The following is a 16,486-nucleotide window of genomic DNA, read 5'->3' as shown; positions in this document are numbered from 1 at the left end:
CTAGCATTAGGGCTCCCTGAGAAGTATCCCCAGATAAGGAAACGGAAGCAGCAGAACCTCATACAAGGTCTCATCCTTGAGGGCACCAGGCCCTGAGCCTTGAGCCACCCAGCATCCTGACTCAGGCTAGACCTTCTGATGTGGAGCCGCCTCCCTGTTCTTCCCTCACATTTCCTCTCAGGGCACTGATGAGGAGTCATTACTAACAGAATTTTAATGGCAAAAGCACAGCAGTTCCCAGTCTGCCTGCTGATGAAACCCATCCCCTGGGGCTGTATCAAGACCGCAGTGACTGAACAGCCAAGGATTTTTGGTCCCTTGACAACGTCTCTCACGACTCTCCCATCCTTCCCTCTCCACCTGGAGAGTCCTTTCCTTTTTAAATTGGAGAGCTTAAAAATATCCCACCCCCACCTTGGGCACCTTGAACTGAATGTGTTTAACTTGCAACAATGAGAGCTACACCCAGCTGTCCCCACATGACGCTCAGTGCCCATGAACCCTTGGCACCCCAGGCATGGTCAGGAGGAAGCTATAATCAAAGAACCCAAAATGACAACAGGAGGGGAAGAGGCTGGTAAGTGGGGCTCCATGGGGAGGGCAGAAGGTGACATTTTATACAGAGCCTCCCCAAGGGCACCCCAGGCAGCCTAATAGGCAATTTGCGGGGTAACGGGTCTGCTCAGCTCAGTGAGGTAAACATTGGGTTAACCAAGTTCTTTACCGTAGGGCTTCTTGGAACTTTGAATATGCTGATGTGCAATGTGAATCTATAAAAAGGGGATGTCTAGTGCAGTGTTTCCCAAACTTGTTTGACCACAGAAATCTTTTTTTTTTTTTTTTTTGCAGAACGATTAGTGCACTGCACAGCTTTAAAACTGAGCTTTATCCATGGGTATTGAGTTCCTGCAGGCCCCTGCATGGGGCCCTGGGCTAAGTGCTGAGGATACTGAAACACAAAGGAGACAGTGTCCCCGCTCCCAAGGAGGCAGGCGTGTGAGGGCCTGGTGGGGGTGAGGCCACTGTGCAGGGCAGCTGAGGAAGTGGAGCAGGGGGCAGGGGGGCTGCTGGGGCAAGAGGAAGCTTAAGGTGCCATCAGTGAGAGTGAGGCCGGGACCACTAGAGGTGAGGGACAGGAGGGGGTGGGCAGTAGAGAGGAAATGCGGGAACTCTTCCCCCAAATCCTCCTACTTTTGAGCTGGGTGGTCCCTCCCATCTGAAGACTCACCAGTCGGTTTGGCCCTCGATCCCGCCTGCCTCCCACCCTCAACCACATCAACGCCATTGAACTCGGGCTAACATCCAGAAACCAGGGAACGGCTATTCGCAAATTCAGTAATTGGAGTCATTAGCGTTGACTCAGAAATCATTTTTTTCTAAGTCTCTCTCTTGGAGAAGCTTTTAAGACCCTTTAAATTGGTTAATGGAGAGTTTAGAGATGAGGACCGAGCCTCGGCTTTCAGCTCTCCTGCCCATCACCCTGTCTCTCCCCAACACACTTAAGGGCTACAGTGATGAGATAATCCAATATCAGTTTTATTAAACGCTCATATGTTTCTGGCACACCGTTCCCAAAGGAGGACCTCAAAATCTACACCTTCCTGCCCCAAGACGCCAGGTACTAACCCTCCATTTACTCCCTCACACTGGTAGAACAATAATAATGCTTTCATATAAAATTACAGGACAAACCAGTGGGGAGAAGCCCTGGGCCAGGAATCAGGAAGCCTGGGTCCTCATGCTGGCCGGACAACTCAGGAAGCTGGGTAACCTCAGGCATCACTCTGCCTGCCCAGGCCTAAGTGAGCACCAGCCAAGGTCCTTTCTGCAGTGAAATGCTGTGATGGTCTCGTTTAATCTCCACATCAGCCCTGTAAGGTAGGAGGGCAAACACCATTATTGCCCTTGGTCTACAACTGAGTAAACAATGCATGAGTCAGGTCACTGCTTCAAGGGAACATGCCAGGCAAGTGACCAGGCCAAGAGTAGAGCCTGGGTCTTCACACACTTTCCTCTTCTCCTGCTGAGGCAGGTGCTCAAGGCTCTTTGGGGAGGTGGGTGGATAATTGGCCTCTTCCGTGGGACCCAAGGTCATACCATCTCTCTGAGCACCCACAGGCTCCATCTTCAGGGCTGAAGCGTGAAGGTCTGAAAAATCCAAGCAAACGCATCTAGGCATTTAGGTAAGAAATGCCTTCCAAATCAATGGGGAAGTGAAAACGACTATGAACCCACTGGGGATAAACAAAGGCAAATGTTGGAGCCAGTCTCGGGCATGACCTGACTCAGTGTTTCCTAAGTTTTAGCCATTCATGGAACGACCCTCATGATTTTTGCCACATCTCTGGATCTATGCTCCCCTTCATGCAATGTTTTTTTTTTTGTTTGTTTTTTGAATTGGTTCACTTGTTTTTAAGTTAGCCTCGTCTTAGACATAATATCTACGAAACTACAAATCAATACACTGGTCATCTTTTTATATCATAAATTAAACATGTAACTACAAAAATATAAAATATTGTGTACCACCTAAAATCTTCTTGCGAACACATCAGAGGAATACAGTCTAAGCCTAAGGAAACTGAGGCACAGAATGAAGCAGATAAATCATTTGCTCAAAGACAAAGGCGAAGGCCAGGCTCAGGGTCTCTAGACCCTTCAATAGAGTTGTTCATAGGTCAGTGAAAGAATCTTTTTTGTAACAGATCAGAAATGACTATGAGTGCATCTACTGCTCATCTGTGAGGCTACCGTCTGGGGGAAAAGGTCAAAGTCATTTATTAGACATGAACTTGAAATTGCCCGGGTTCCTAAGCTCCCACTGGAATTACCACCCTGGAAAGGATTCCTAACACCCTATTTTTGTTGCCATCCAACCTCCTGGCACCCCTGGCCTGAGAGGTACCAATGACTGTGTTTTGTCTCACCTTAGCCAAAACCCAGTCTTACAAGACTCCTTTCCAAGGAGTGGGGATGTGGCGGGATAGCACTGCTGTTGGCACGGGGGTTGGGTCTGAGATGCCCACTTCTGCAGAGAAGCCCAAGGTTCCCTGTGCTCCAGGCGTGTGGGAGGCGCAAAGCTCCCGCCAGCAGGGTGTTCAGACTGCAGAGAGCGGGGCTGGAGAAGGACTTGAGTCCTGTAACTGCCAGGTTGCTGGGCCCAAGGGCTGCAAGTAGAAGTGAAAGCAACTCTTACTCACGCTGTATTCTTGGATTCCTACCTTGGAGCAAGAACTTCTTAAAGGACTTGTTTTCCCTGGCATTGCTAACCCATCCCAGCCCCAGTGAGTCATGACTCAGCAGGGTTCTCAGAGCCCTAGCAGGGTAATTCAGGGCACTGAGGCGGCCTCAGGACGTTATCCCACCTAAAAAATCATCAGAGCAGCTACCACTTATTCCACATCTACTGTGTGCCAGGTTGTGCTAGACCCTTTACAGTCACCTCATTTAATCCTAACAACAACCCAACGAGTTAGGCATTACTATTACCCTCAATTTTAGAGGTGAAGAAACTGAGGCTCAAAGACATGGAGACCAAGTTCAGTGACAGAGCAAGGGTTAAAACTCAGGTCTGTCGAACTCCAGCCATGCTCTTAACCACCATTACGGTAGGAAATGGAGACTAGGGACCACTGCCACCCCCTTCTCTGTCACAAGGTGCCAAGCTGGGGCGGGGGCGAGGGGTACTCTGTTGGCTTTGACTTGTGTCTGTACCTGCTGCCTCCATGAAGAAAAGGGTCTGCAGCCTCTCCTGGGCGGGCTCGTTCCCCAGAGCCGCTGACTGCTGGTAACATCTCACGGCCTCTCCCAGATTTCTCTGCACACCAAGGCCCTTCTCATAGCAAATTCCCAAGTGGTACCTGCTCTGTGAGTCCTAAGGAGAAAATGGACAGACACACAGGCACACATACATGCAGGACTGAGGAAACGAAATGCTACAGCAGGAGGAAGGCATGCTGGAGCTTCCCAGGCAGGATCAAGATCCGGCCCCACTCTCCCCATACCAAGGGACCTCAACTATGAAAATCCAGAGGCCCCGAGCTTGCCCAACACAGAGGAGCCAGCCATCCCTCCACCCAGGGAGGTTCCAGCCAGAGCAGTACGGAAGCTTCTCTCACAGAGGCCAGTGCTGAAAGCATGCACAATTGAAGGCTGCAGGAAGTACTCAGCCCAGTTAGGGAAACCAGGCTCCCAATTATCCTGAAAGAGCAAGGAGGCAAGGGTGGATGGTAGGCTTTCCAAAAGGCCTATATGCCTTCCTGAATCTCTGCTTAGAGGGCCAAAAAGAATAAATTATAGGAAAAGTGTTTCTACTCCTTTAAAAGGCTAATCCCTTCACCCATGGCTCTGGACCCTCTGGCCTCTCACTGAGAACTATGAGGACCAGTGTCAGGTAGGTGTTAGCTGCCCATCTATACAGCCAGACTGCTTGGGTTCTAATCTTGGCTGCACCACTTACCAGCTGTGTAACCTCAGGCATGCTACTCTACATCTCTGTGCCTCAGTTTCCTCATCTAATAGCACCTAACTTACTGGGTTGTTGTGAGGACTAAATGTGTTAATATACAAAAAGTGCTTAGATTAGTACCTGGTACATAGCAAGTGTTCCATTATTTTTATCTCCTTTAGTTGCCTGCATCATTAATCTCTTCCTCTCTACTGGAATATTTTTATCATACTCAATCTCTCAACTTAAAAAAAAGAACAACAAAAAGCTCTGTTGACTCCCAACCATGGTCCCACTTCTCTGCTACCCTCCACAGTCACATTTCTGGAAAGAGTTGTCTAAACATTCTGCCCCTACTTCTGTAAACGTCAGGCCAAAGTCTACGCCAAGAGCTGTGGTGAGCTCATGGCTACAGATCAGGTCAGAAAACAGAATTGGACATAAATAAAGCCCAAACACCCACTGCTGCAACATCGCTCAGTACACGCCTAGGAAGACAATGCCCTATGGGGTGGACAAGGGTGAGGTCTGTGCTCCAACACTGTACTCCATAAAGAGTGACACACACCCCTCTGTGTAGTGCTCCTCTGAGCAGGCTGGTCTCACTAGGCTTGCCCAACACATGGACATGTACCCACTCAGCCTGAGGAGGGTACATGGGGCTCTTTCAGAGGAAAGGAAGGCACAGCAGCAGGTACCAGATGGTGACATCAGTCCTGTTTTGACAGCTACTATACATACTTTGGAAAACCTGGTGGCATATTGGTTAAGAGCTATGGCTGCTAACCAAAAGGTTGGCAGTTCAAATCCACCAGGCGCTCCTCGGAAACCCTATGGGGCAGTTCTACTCTGTCCTATAGGGTTGCTATGAGTCGGAATCAACTCAACGGCAACGGGTCTGGCGTTTTTATAGACACTTTGGGCAATAGAGAGTGCCCAAGCATTCAGTGAAGCTCTCAGTGTGGGGGCCAGAAACAAAAAGCAGCAGCAGCCCCCTATGCAGGCAAATTATAGTATAAACACATTGCTTACTTTAATCCAGTACTCCCGGTCCTTCAAGATGCACCTCAAAACACACGTGGGTCAAATACATTTTGGGAATATAGCAAACCATAGATATATCCTCTTTTCTGTGATTTGCACAGAGCTCTGAGATTTCCTGCAGCACAGAAACCTTTCTAACTCTGTTTAACCCAGTATTTCCCAAGCCTAATTGGCGTTTTGTTTTGTTTTTTTTCCCTCGTATTACATATAAACATCCAGTGAAACTAATGCTCTGTGGAACAAACTTTAGGTCATGCTGCCTGAATGCCATGCCCCCAGTTTACAGAGGGTATTTGCTCCTGTAAACCACTCAGTGTCTTCACCTTATGTGTCTCTGACTTCCCTGGACTACCACCCCTTGAAATGACGTACCTTTCATGTGTACAGTTTGCAAGTACTTTCACACCTATTATCTCAGATAGATTTTGATCAGCCCAACAATATTGTGAAGTAGTAGACAAGTAACGCAGGCATTACTATCCTGATTACAGAAATGAGGAAACAGGTTTGGATTAGGAAATGATCAGCCCAGTAATGTGCTGGTAAATGTTTAACAGCTGGCTCCCCAGGGGAAAAAGCCCTGCTTTGTAGCATTTGCCAGTTTCTGTGGTGCAAATAATCCCACTGTGGCTGATTTTAAGCGACCAACAGCTCTCTCACTGGACTTGCCCAAGGGTCACACAACAAGTCAGCACGACCTAAGGCTTGAAGCTGGCCAATGCTCCTATGGGTCCAAAGAGTCTCCTAAGCACAGGACAACTCAATACCAGTTCCAACGTCCCTTCACTTGTCGGACTTGATCCCCAACATGCCTGAGTACCAGAGATCTCATACCCCATTGTTGGCTGCAAGGCAGAAGTATTTCACAGCTCTCTGCTCATCCAGGTATGGCTCCTTGGTGAAAAGCACCCCGAGGAAAGCTTGGGCCTGTGGTCAAGAAGGAAGGAAAAAAGGCATCTTAGTCACTGCCAGGCCCCACATGCCCCAGCTGCCCAGGCCAGACTCCACCAAAGGCACTTGCCTCTTTCAAGCCTGAGTCTGCAGCTTGCTTCAGCATGGACATGGCCCTCTGCCGCTCAGGTTCCCCCGAGGAGGCGGGGTCTTGCAGTAGGCACCTGGCATAGCGATATTGAGCCAGGCTGTGGCCCTGGCTGGCAGCCAGCTGGTAATAAAGGACCGCCTGGGGCAAAGAGCGATATACGCAGTCAACTGGTAACTCTATAAGCAATCTTTTCCTTTGAGGGAAATTTTTTAAAATTATTTTAATTAAATAACACATAATCATTAAAGACAAGTCAGAAAATGCAGTTAAGTCAAAATTTAAAAATACAGATAAGGCAAAAATAGAAATATAAAATCTCAAGAAGTCATGCCTCCTGAAGATCATTCTCTGTTAACATTTTAGTGGACAGCCTTGCAAATGTCCTCCCACATATATGTGTGTTTTAACATACCTATATATATAAATATAAATGTTTGTGTGTGTATCTACATATATACACACATACAAAAAATTGGATACTACATTTGCTATTTTGTAACCTATTTCTTCACTTAATGATATATGATAAATGTCTTTCCCTGCCAATAAACATAGATCTAACACATCATTTTTAAGGACCAAAACCAAAAACCAAACCTGCTGCCATTGAGTCGATTCTGACTCATAGTGACCCTATAGGACAGGGTAGAACTGCCCCATAGGGCTTCCAAGGAGCGATTGTTGGATCCAAACTGCTGACCTTCTGGTTAGCAGCTGAGCTCTTAACCACTGTGCCAACAGGGCTCCTTTAAGGACCAGGTAGATATAATCAACTAATTCTCTACTGACGGAATTTTAAGTTGCTTTCCTTCCCCCCACCCCACCCCCCACTTCATATACAGTTCTAAGAAATACATCCTTATATACAACATCTTTGTGTACTTACCCTACTTTTTTAGTATTAATTCATCAAGGTGCTATTCTAGGCACTGAGGAGACAGCTGCAAACAAGAGAGTCAAGGTCTCTGCCCTCCCTAAGTTTCAAGTCTCAATTCCTAAAAGTTGATAGCCTCTTTCTTACTTTTCCCTGGCAACTGGGCTAGAACCAAGTGGGAGAGAGAAGCCAAACTTTCCCCGTTCCCACTGCTCATTTCTGGAGATCACTGTGGGCAGCCTGGCACAGGGGATGGGCCTGTGGGCAGGGAGGGAGGGGCAGTACCTTGCTGAGGTCTTGGGGGGTGCCTCTGCCATGCTCGTGACACAAGCCTATGTTGTACTGTGCTTTGCTGTAGCCACAGTCTGCAGCTTTTTGGAAGTAAGAAAAGGCTGTTGGGTAGTCCCCATTCCTCATATTCTCTGTCCCTGTAAGAAAGCACACGGCACAAACACTTCCAGCTTCCTCTGCAAACTTCTCCACATGCTCAGCCAAATACCCACAGGCTACTTCCTTTCATTTTTGTCTTAGACACTTTGCATGTATTTCTATCCTTTGAATATTTACTGGTAAGGCACAGATATCAGTGGCTTCTGCCCTCCTATAATCCATTATTCCTCCTCTTGGTAACTGCATCCTGAGTTCCCTTTGGGAACAACCCCTCCCTAGTGCTGTCAGTCAATGTGCCTGTACTCTTCCTGGCCAATGAGACTCTCTCCCCCAGGAATCTGAATCAGGCTGGGTCAAGGACAGAAAATAATTTTTGCAGTTTATTCTGACAGCAGCACTCTGAAGACACTATCTATTTAGTTGGAGCCCCCGGATCCCTGGAGCTTCCCTGAATCCTATCCTTTCCAAGGGTTGGCAAGCCAATAGATTCCAACAGATTGCTTTTTTGCTTAAGTTAGTCAGAGCGGGTTTAGGTTACTTGCAACCAATAAACCCTAACTGATACAGGTAATACAGTTAATCTCGTTTTATAAGGAGAAAACTGAGGAAGGTAATGTTAAGAAGGCTGAGACCTGAACTCAGGTATGTTCAGCTCTGAAGTCTATGTTCTTTTCATTGCCCAAACACAAAGGAAAACAGGAAAGAAGCAGGGCACAGCCCATTCTCAACTCTAAGCCTTTGCTCAAGCAGTTTCTCCTGCCTGGGATATCTTTGTCTGCCTCTACCATGAGGCCTTCACATCCTATTTCTGCCCAAGAACTTTCAGACCACACTCAGGCTTTGAGCACTTTTTTGGTACTTAATATACCAAGCCTTCTTCTATGAACTAAACTGTTTCAAAAGTACAAGCGCTGTCTCCTCAATTAGACTGTAAAATCCTGGAGGCAGAAGCAGAATAAGAATGTAGAAGAAATAACTTTGCATAGGGTGAAAGCTCTATACAAATGCAAAATACGATTATGGCTTATGCTCCCTTTGTATTTTGCCACAGTGCCTAGCACTTGCTGAATAAATGAATATATGAATGAAAGAACGGGCAAGAGAGTTCTCAGATGGGACTGTCTGCCCATAAACATCACGAAAAGTTAATGAGGTACAAGCCAGGTTCAATTCACTCAGCAGTAAATTAAAGTCACCTCCTTACTGATGGAAAGCTCACTGTCCAGGATTGACAGAGCCCTCTGTCCCTGGGGAAAAGGCTCGAGAGGGCAAAGGATCACAACCTGTTCCCATTCCCCACACTGGCCTCATCAACATACCCTGATCCATCCAATCTTCTAGGTTTCCTCTGCCTCCAACCTAGACCAAGCCACCACTGTGTTTTGCTTAGTCATCAGTGACAGCCCCTACCCAGTCTCCTTGAGTCCCCTCTGGAATCCCTACAGTCCACATCTGTCCATACAGCAGCCAGATATATCTTAGAAAAAAGAAATCAGATCACATGACTATTCCTCTCCCTGCTCCAGCTTAAAACCCTCCAGTGGCTGGCTTCCTGTCTCACTTAGAAAATCCACACCCTTTACCTTGGCTCAAAGGCCTTACCTGCTCTGGCCCTTGCCTACTTCTCTGACCTCAACTCCTTCCACTCTCCCTCAGTGATCTCTAAGCTCCAACCACACTTACATGTCTTTTACACCTTTAATAAGCAAAACTCAAGTCCCTGCCTCAGGACCTTTGCACTTGCTGTTCACTATGCTTGGATAGCTCTTTCTCCAGATGGTCACCAAGACTGGGTCCTTTTTGTCAGTCAGATCTCAGCTCCAGGATCTTCTCTTCAATGAGGCCTTCCAAATCAAAAGTTGTTCCTTGCCCAAGTCATTAACACATTACTGTTTTATTTTTTTCATAACATTTATCATCTGAAATTCTTTGTTTGCCAGTTTGTCTTTCCTTCAACTCAAATGTCAGCTCCTTGAAGGTAAGAACTTTGTCTAGTGAATCACTGTATCTCCAGCACCTAAAGTATAGCCTAGCAAAAGGTAAAAGCTCGATAAATTTGTTTCGAATGAATCTCAACTTCTCACCTACCTGCCCACTAAACCCCACTAGATGCTACTGGGAGTCTGGGTCTCCATACTGGAAGGCCTGAAACTTAGGCCAAGTTGCTGCAGAGGGCAGGACAAATGCAGAGAGGGGTATCTGGAATCTCCAGATGTGGGCTGTTGTTCTTGTTAGGTGCCTCAAGTCAATTTTGACCACAGCTACCCCACATGGCAGAGTAGAACTGGCCTATAGGGTTTCCTAGGCTGTAATCTTTATGGAAGCAGATCGCCAGGTCTTTTCTCCCGAGGAGCGGCTGAGTGGGTTTGAACTGCCAGCCTTTCAGTGAGCAGCCAAGTGTTTAACCATTGTGCCACAGGGCTCCTTCCAGATGTGAGTAAGAGGTCCTATTTGTGCACTTGAAGGCCTGCTCCAAACCTCAGGAGCCCATTCTTTCCTTAGTGTGGCAGACAATGCTAGGTGTCCTCCAAGATCTATTCTCCTCTTCTTATATGATAACAGAATTTTCAGATAAGCACACGGTCAGTTAGCTAAGGACTACATTTCCCAGGTTTCTTTGCAAATGGGAAATGATTTGTACAACTTCTAGGTCATCTCCTTAAGGAGAAAGCGTGGTCCTTTAGTTTTCTCACCTTCCCCTCCCAGCTGGCTGGAATATGGATAGGAGGGTAGCCGCTAGAATAGCCAAACTGGACCTTGAGATAGGCCAGTCTTAAGAATGGCCAAACAAGTCTGAAAGAATGAGTCTGACACCACTGAGTGACCATGCCAGATTTGGTCTACCTACCTGGGAGAAAATATAAACCCTCTTGTTTAAACCACTCCCCACCTGGACTCTATTTGACCCACCCCATACTCCTCCCATTTTCCCATCCGTCTGTCTTGAGGCAAGGTCCACTCAGTTACCCAGGAAGTTGAAAGCGATGGAAACACTGAGCTGAAAGAGCTGCTGAACGGAAGTCGCTGCCTCCTCAAGGGAAAGAGTTTTTGATTTATCTTGTTCCTGGGAAAAACATGAAGACTCATTATGGGATGGTTCACAGGAATCGCCATGCCCAGGGGGAATGTTATGGGCATCCAAGTGGCCAAATCTGGACAATACCTGCTTTTCCCCAGTTGTCTGAGGCTGGGCTAGCCTTGCCTTCGACTCAGAGCTACTGCTGGCATGCAGGAAGCCAATATCACTGGCATCTGCAAGGAGAATGGCCGACACACAGCCAGGACAAAGGAGAAAGGTGTTACATCTCCTTTTTTCCTACACCCCCAGACCACCCAGCCCTTCCATCCAGCCCCACTGCCAGGAACCAAAATAAGTGAATGGCCCTAGAGAGCATGGAGCCTCACAGAAATGACAATTCCTTTATCTGGGAATATGTAGCTACAAATGTCCGTGTGCCCAATTCTCCCCTCTCCCCTTTCTGCTGATTCTAGGAGGTGGGGACTTACCTTCCTCAGAGGAGTCCTGAACACCGGCTGCCCTCCAGGAGCTGTGTGAGGGGAGACTCCTGGGCTGAGTGGAGCTGTGTGAGGAGAGACTCCTGGGCTGAGCGGAGGGTCCTTCCTGGCCCAGCCTGTGTTCCCTGAGGCCAGTGTGCCTGGGGGCTGGGCCCTCAGGACTAGGGAGAATGTGCCTCCGCAGTGCTAGAAAGAGCCAACAAGAGTGGTCAGGCGAGAAGAGTGGTTCAGTCTGCTCTGGCTTGACTGAGTCCTCCCTGAGGTTTTAGATACCTGTGACATCTCTTTCACACTCCTCTTCCTCCTACTCTGCTTCTTTTGCTGGTTTCCCTCCACTGGGGTCTAGGGGGTCCACTTTTAGGCTAATCTCCCACCCTAAGCATAAACTCACTTTATTACTCCTCTGCTTAAATTCTAGTGGCAGGGAGTGAATAAGATATTTTCCTTATTCATTGTTGTAGCCCAAGCACCTAGCACTTCGTTTGATAGTAATACTGCTAATGATCATCATAATAATAATGAAAAGAAATAATATTTAGTGAGCACTTACACGCGGCAGGCACTATTATAAGTCCCTGACATATATTAATTCATTTAGTCCTTCTAAGAACTCTATGAGGTGAATCCTATTATTAGCCCATTTTATAGATGAGGACACTAAGGCACAAGGAAGTTACGTGACTTTACCAGGAACATAAGTCTAGCATGTAGCAGCTTTGAGGCTTGAACCCTGGCATTTTGACTTCAATGCCTTAACCACTAGGCTATATCATCTCTGTACTATAGCACATAGTAGGTACTCAATAAACATTCATTTATTAATGAATGACTGGGCAGAGAATGGCCTAAATGGCTAAGTGGATAGCAGGAAGCCCCACCCAGGATCTAGGGTAGCCTGGACCTCTGTGGGGCTTCCTCCATGGGTGGTAGTGGAAGGACATGGAAGGACACTAAGGGGCAGGTGTGGCCCACACCCTGGATGGGTAGAACTTCCCCAAGTTCTCCTTCCTCTGACTTCAGATAGGAAAGGCAAGGAGCTGCAGATGACTCTTTTCCTGAGGTGTGTCCAGAGATGCTTCCTGGCCCAGGGAAAACTCCCGCCCAGCCCTCCTGTCCCAGGACTGAGAACTCACAGCAGTGCGGGTGCCACAAGGGAGATGAGAGGAAATGGTCCAGGGGACTGCGCCAAGAGCAGGGCTCTGCTCGCCACGGCGCTCCTGGCAGGGATGCCTGGAAGTGGGTCTGCCTTGCCAGCTGCAGAGCCAGTACAGTCAGAGTGCCCTGGGAAAGACAGCACATCAGGGGCACAGCCCTCAGCAATCAACTCCTTCAGACTCGCTCTTTGGGTCTCAGCTCAAACATCGCTTACTTGGGAAACTTTTCCTGACTCCTGGCTGGGGCAACTGCCCTACTACATACTCTCACAGCACTCAGACTTGTCCTCTGGAGGCCTGCTCACACAGGCACGTAAGTAATCGTCTATACAATTATTCATCTAGGGTGTCTCTCCTGTTAGTCTCTAAGCACCACGAAGGCAGGATCCATGTCTATTCTGCTCACCAGTGTATTCCGGTGGCTAGCATTGTTAAGATACTTGTTGTTGTTAGGTGCCATCGAGTCAATTTTCGACTCATAGTGACCCCATATGAAAGAGCAGAACTTCCCCACAGGGTTTCCTAGACTATAATCTTTAGGGAGCAGATCACCAGGGCTTTCTCCCGCAGTGCCACTGGGTGGGTTCAAACTGCCAACCTTTCAGTTAGCAGCCAAGTGCTTAACTGTTGGGCCACCAGAGCTACTGTTAAGATAAACTAGGGTCTTCATAAATACATAGTGAACAAATTCATAAGAAAATGACAGAATAAACAAAGTCTAAGGAGGCAAAAAGACAGTGTAGTAAGCTGGGGCTTAGACACAATTGCAGCAAGAAGTCAGACTTCCCCCTAGGCTCAATCTTTTTCCTTATCCTGGCACAGCCCTTCCTCCCCTCCCCTCACCAAGCCATCTGGCCACATACACATTCACCAGTGCAGGCTTGCTAACATGAGGTGTCTCTTCTCTGACAGGTCTGCAAAAGGCCTGAGCTAGCTCTTATCCTAGTGACTGCCTCTTCCTGTATATGCCAAATACTTATTTGTTGCAACAGGCACTGTGTACAATGGCAAACAAGACAAGATATAGTCTCTGCCTCATGGAGTTTATGGGGAGAAAGATGGGGAGAAAGACAAAAGCCAAGTACATAGACAATAAATTCAATAATTACAAATTATGCTAAATGCCAAGAAACAAATCAGGGGTTTGCACAGAGTGTAAGAGGAAGGCCTTACAAGATATGGAGTCAAGGAGAGCCTCTCCATGGAGGCTATGTGTGGGCTGAGGCCAAAAGGAAGAGAAGGCCCCAGCCTTGTAAAGAGTAGGGACAAGTGTCCATGGCCATTGAGAACAATATGCTCACAGGTCCTTTCACACGGACAGTAGTGACAGAGCTGATGGGAGGCATCAGTACCCCTGGGATCTAGGCCCAGTTCCCAAAAGGGCTCAGTGTGGGACCACCCTTGAGCTCAGATCTTCAGCAAAATGGGAAAGCACTCCCCTCTCCAGGGTGTGTTATGTGAACTGCTTAGCTCCTGTTTATAGGCTATGTTTCCAAGCAGGATCATTCTTGTCTACACTGAAGGTCAAGGACAGGGCTGAAGAAGCCTTACCCACGATAAGGCATCCCACAGGGTGTTTGGGGAGACACGAGCAGACATCCACTGGAAGGCATCCTTCCATCCATGGGTCCTTGTGCCCTTGCTTGTGCCTGGGCGTGGGACATGGGGGCCGGAGCTAGAGAGATGCAATAAAGGCTGTCAAATTCAGCCTGAAGCAGGTGCAGAGGGAGGCCAGGGGAGGAGATAGGCATGGAACGGCAGTGTCTCACCTGTCAAGGCTGGGCACAGGGACCAGCAGGTTGGAGGAGGTAGCCTGCGGCCCACCAGGGCTTGTGGACCTGTGGTTCAACTCCCGGAGGCCAGGTCCTGGCAGACGGTGAAAAGCTATGCAGACAAAAGGATCAGTCACCTCAACAGGGGCAGGATTGAGGCAAGGCAGCCCCAATAATATTCCCTCCAGCCCCGCAACCCAGCTTCATCCCAGAGACTCAGGAATCACTGGCTTTGCCTCTGCAAAACTCCTAACTTGTTGCCATCAAGTTGATTCCGACTCAGGGCGACGCTAGAGGGCAGAGAACTGCCCCATGGGGTTTCCAAGAAGCGCCTGGTGGATTCGAACTGCCGACCTTTTGGTTAGCGGCCGTAGCTCTTAACCACTATGCCACCAGGGTTTCCAAAACCAAACTCGTTGCCATCGAGTCAATTCCGGCTCATAGCGACCCTATAAAACAGAGTAGAACTGCCCCATAGAATCTCCAAGGCACAGCTGGTGAATCTGAACCGCCAATCTTTTGGTTAGCAGCTGTAGTACTTAACCACTACTCCACCAGGGCTTCCTCTGCAACGCTGCTTAAACAAGGATACGTGGTAATCACCTGGAGATTCTTTGCCAAGTACAGATTCTAGGGTGCCACCCCTAACCAATACACCAGAATCTCTCAAGGTGGAGCACCTATATTTTGAAAAAGCTGCCCAGGTGATTCTGATGTTCTGCTATTCCTAACAAGCACAATCGTAAGATGTCTAGACATTCATACTCATACTCCCACCCAATGTTCGGAGCGCTTGATCTCTAAACTCTGCCTCTCTTCCTACTGGCTCCTCCTACTCCATTCGCCTCTAAGCCTACTCTTTCATTGGCTCCTCCTACCACCTCCTGACACTTGACCCCTCCCCCTGGCAGTAGCCCCACTCATTGTCTTGGAACTAAGCTTCACCATCTTCTCATTAGCTCCACCCCCAGATCCTAGGGTCTAAACCGCCCCTCCCCACTAGTCCCACCCACATCTCAAAATCCAACAGCCTCTGACGTCTTGGCTGTAGCACCGCCCCTTTTGAGGACCCGCCTTTCCTCAGCTCTAACTCTGCCCACTGTTGGTTTGACTCTGTCCTCAGGCCCGCCTCTTCTCCCAGTTCAGAGGTTCCGCAGCCTCATGTCGCGCGGCTCCAACGCCCTTTACCTCGGCCCAGGAGTCCCGGGAGGCGCCACATGTCTTCCCCAGCACCATACGGAGCTCACAGACGAAAGAACGAGGCCGAGTCACGGGATGGCGGCTAGAGCAGCCGCTGTGGCGTCTTAGACTGGCCGAGTCCCTAAGGAAGCTCACAGCCAGCCAATTAGAAAGGAGCACGAACGGAAGAACGGCGCTCAGGAAAGGAAGTGGCGGGTGTAGGAGTAGTTGGGGGCTAGCGAGGAGGTGAACTGCTTCAAGGACATAAGGGCGTGGGCACAGTTTTACTGTCCTCACAAGAAAGCGGAGAGCGCCCGGGAGGGAGGGGCGCAGGTGGCTAAGTTGAGCCGTCTCAGAAGCAGCACTACTGTGAAACACGGCTAGACCGGCCTCGGTGGAGCAAGAGGACCTCGCAGACACCGTGACCCGGGAGGAGGAAAAGTCTTCGTCAGGCCCCGAGGCTTGAGGTGGAGTAACCAGGGCCAGTTGGCGGAGGAGATGAGCCTTAGGGTCTGACAAAAGATGCAGGCAGTCAGAGCTACGGGTCCAAGGCCGCCGGCTGGAAGACGCGGGGCCAGGACCTGACTGGGTAGGCGATAAAAATTGAGCAGGCTTCTGATTAGTTCAGTCGGTCCCACGGTAGGTTCAGATGGAATGGTTTTCGACTGGGCGAACAGGCTGTGACGCTTGAGTTGCTCCTTTTAAAATACCTGTGGGGAGAATCGCCCCCTCCCGCCACTCACCCATGTTTATCAGAGGGTGGGTAGCTCAGTCGGTAGAGCATCAGACTTTGGCGCCCTGGTGGCGCAGTGGTTAAGAGCTCCGAAGCTAACCAGAAGTTGACAGTTCGAATCCACTAAGGGCCCCTTGGAAATCCTATTGGGCAGTTCTGCTCTGTCCTATAGGGTCGCCATGAGTTGACATCCACTCAACAGCAACGGGATGGGGAGAATCGCCCCCTCCCCCTATGTTTATGAGAGCCCTCATCTTCAGACCCAGCTACCCTTAGGCACATGTTCTTTTGTTGGGAAAAGAATGTTTCCTTTTTCACCACACTTGAATCCATGC

At 48.8% G+C, this 16,486-nt stretch overlaps 1 protein-coding gene across 1 annotated transcript; it reads right to left on the bottom strand.

Moving 5' to 3' along the window:
- Positions 1-2,052: 2,052 nt before the first annotated feature.
- Positions 2,053-16,165, bottom strand: DELE1 (DAP3 binding cell death enhancer 1). The gene is made up of 13 exons (XM_023735520.1): positions 16,162-16,165; positions 15,787-15,930; positions 14,237-14,351; positions 14,019-14,142; positions 12,447-12,594; positions 11,305-11,499; positions 10,961-11,049; positions 10,765-10,861; positions 7,693-7,835; positions 6,513-6,671; positions 6,326-6,418; positions 3,715-3,874; positions 2,053-3,167 (listed from the first exon to the last, which is right to left on the bottom strand). The coding sequence occupies exons 1-13, from the start codon at positions 16,163-16,165 to the stop codon at positions 2,929-2,931; spliced, it is 1,710 nt and encodes a 569-aa protein (XP_023591288.1). The 3' UTR covers positions 2,053-2,928.
- Positions 16,166-16,486: the final 321 nt, after the last annotated feature.

The sequence above is a fragment of the Trichechus manatus genome, unplaced genomic scaffold (assembly GCF_000243295.1).
Source record: "Trichechus manatus latirostris isolate Lorelei unplaced genomic scaffold, TriManLat1.0 scaffold00080, whole genome shotgun sequence".
In the NCBI taxonomy this organism is placed as follows: Eukaryota; Metazoa; Chordata; class Mammalia; order Sirenia; family Trichechidae; genus Trichechus; species Trichechus manatus.
This window is presented reverse-complemented; position numbering and strand designations above follow the sequence as displayed.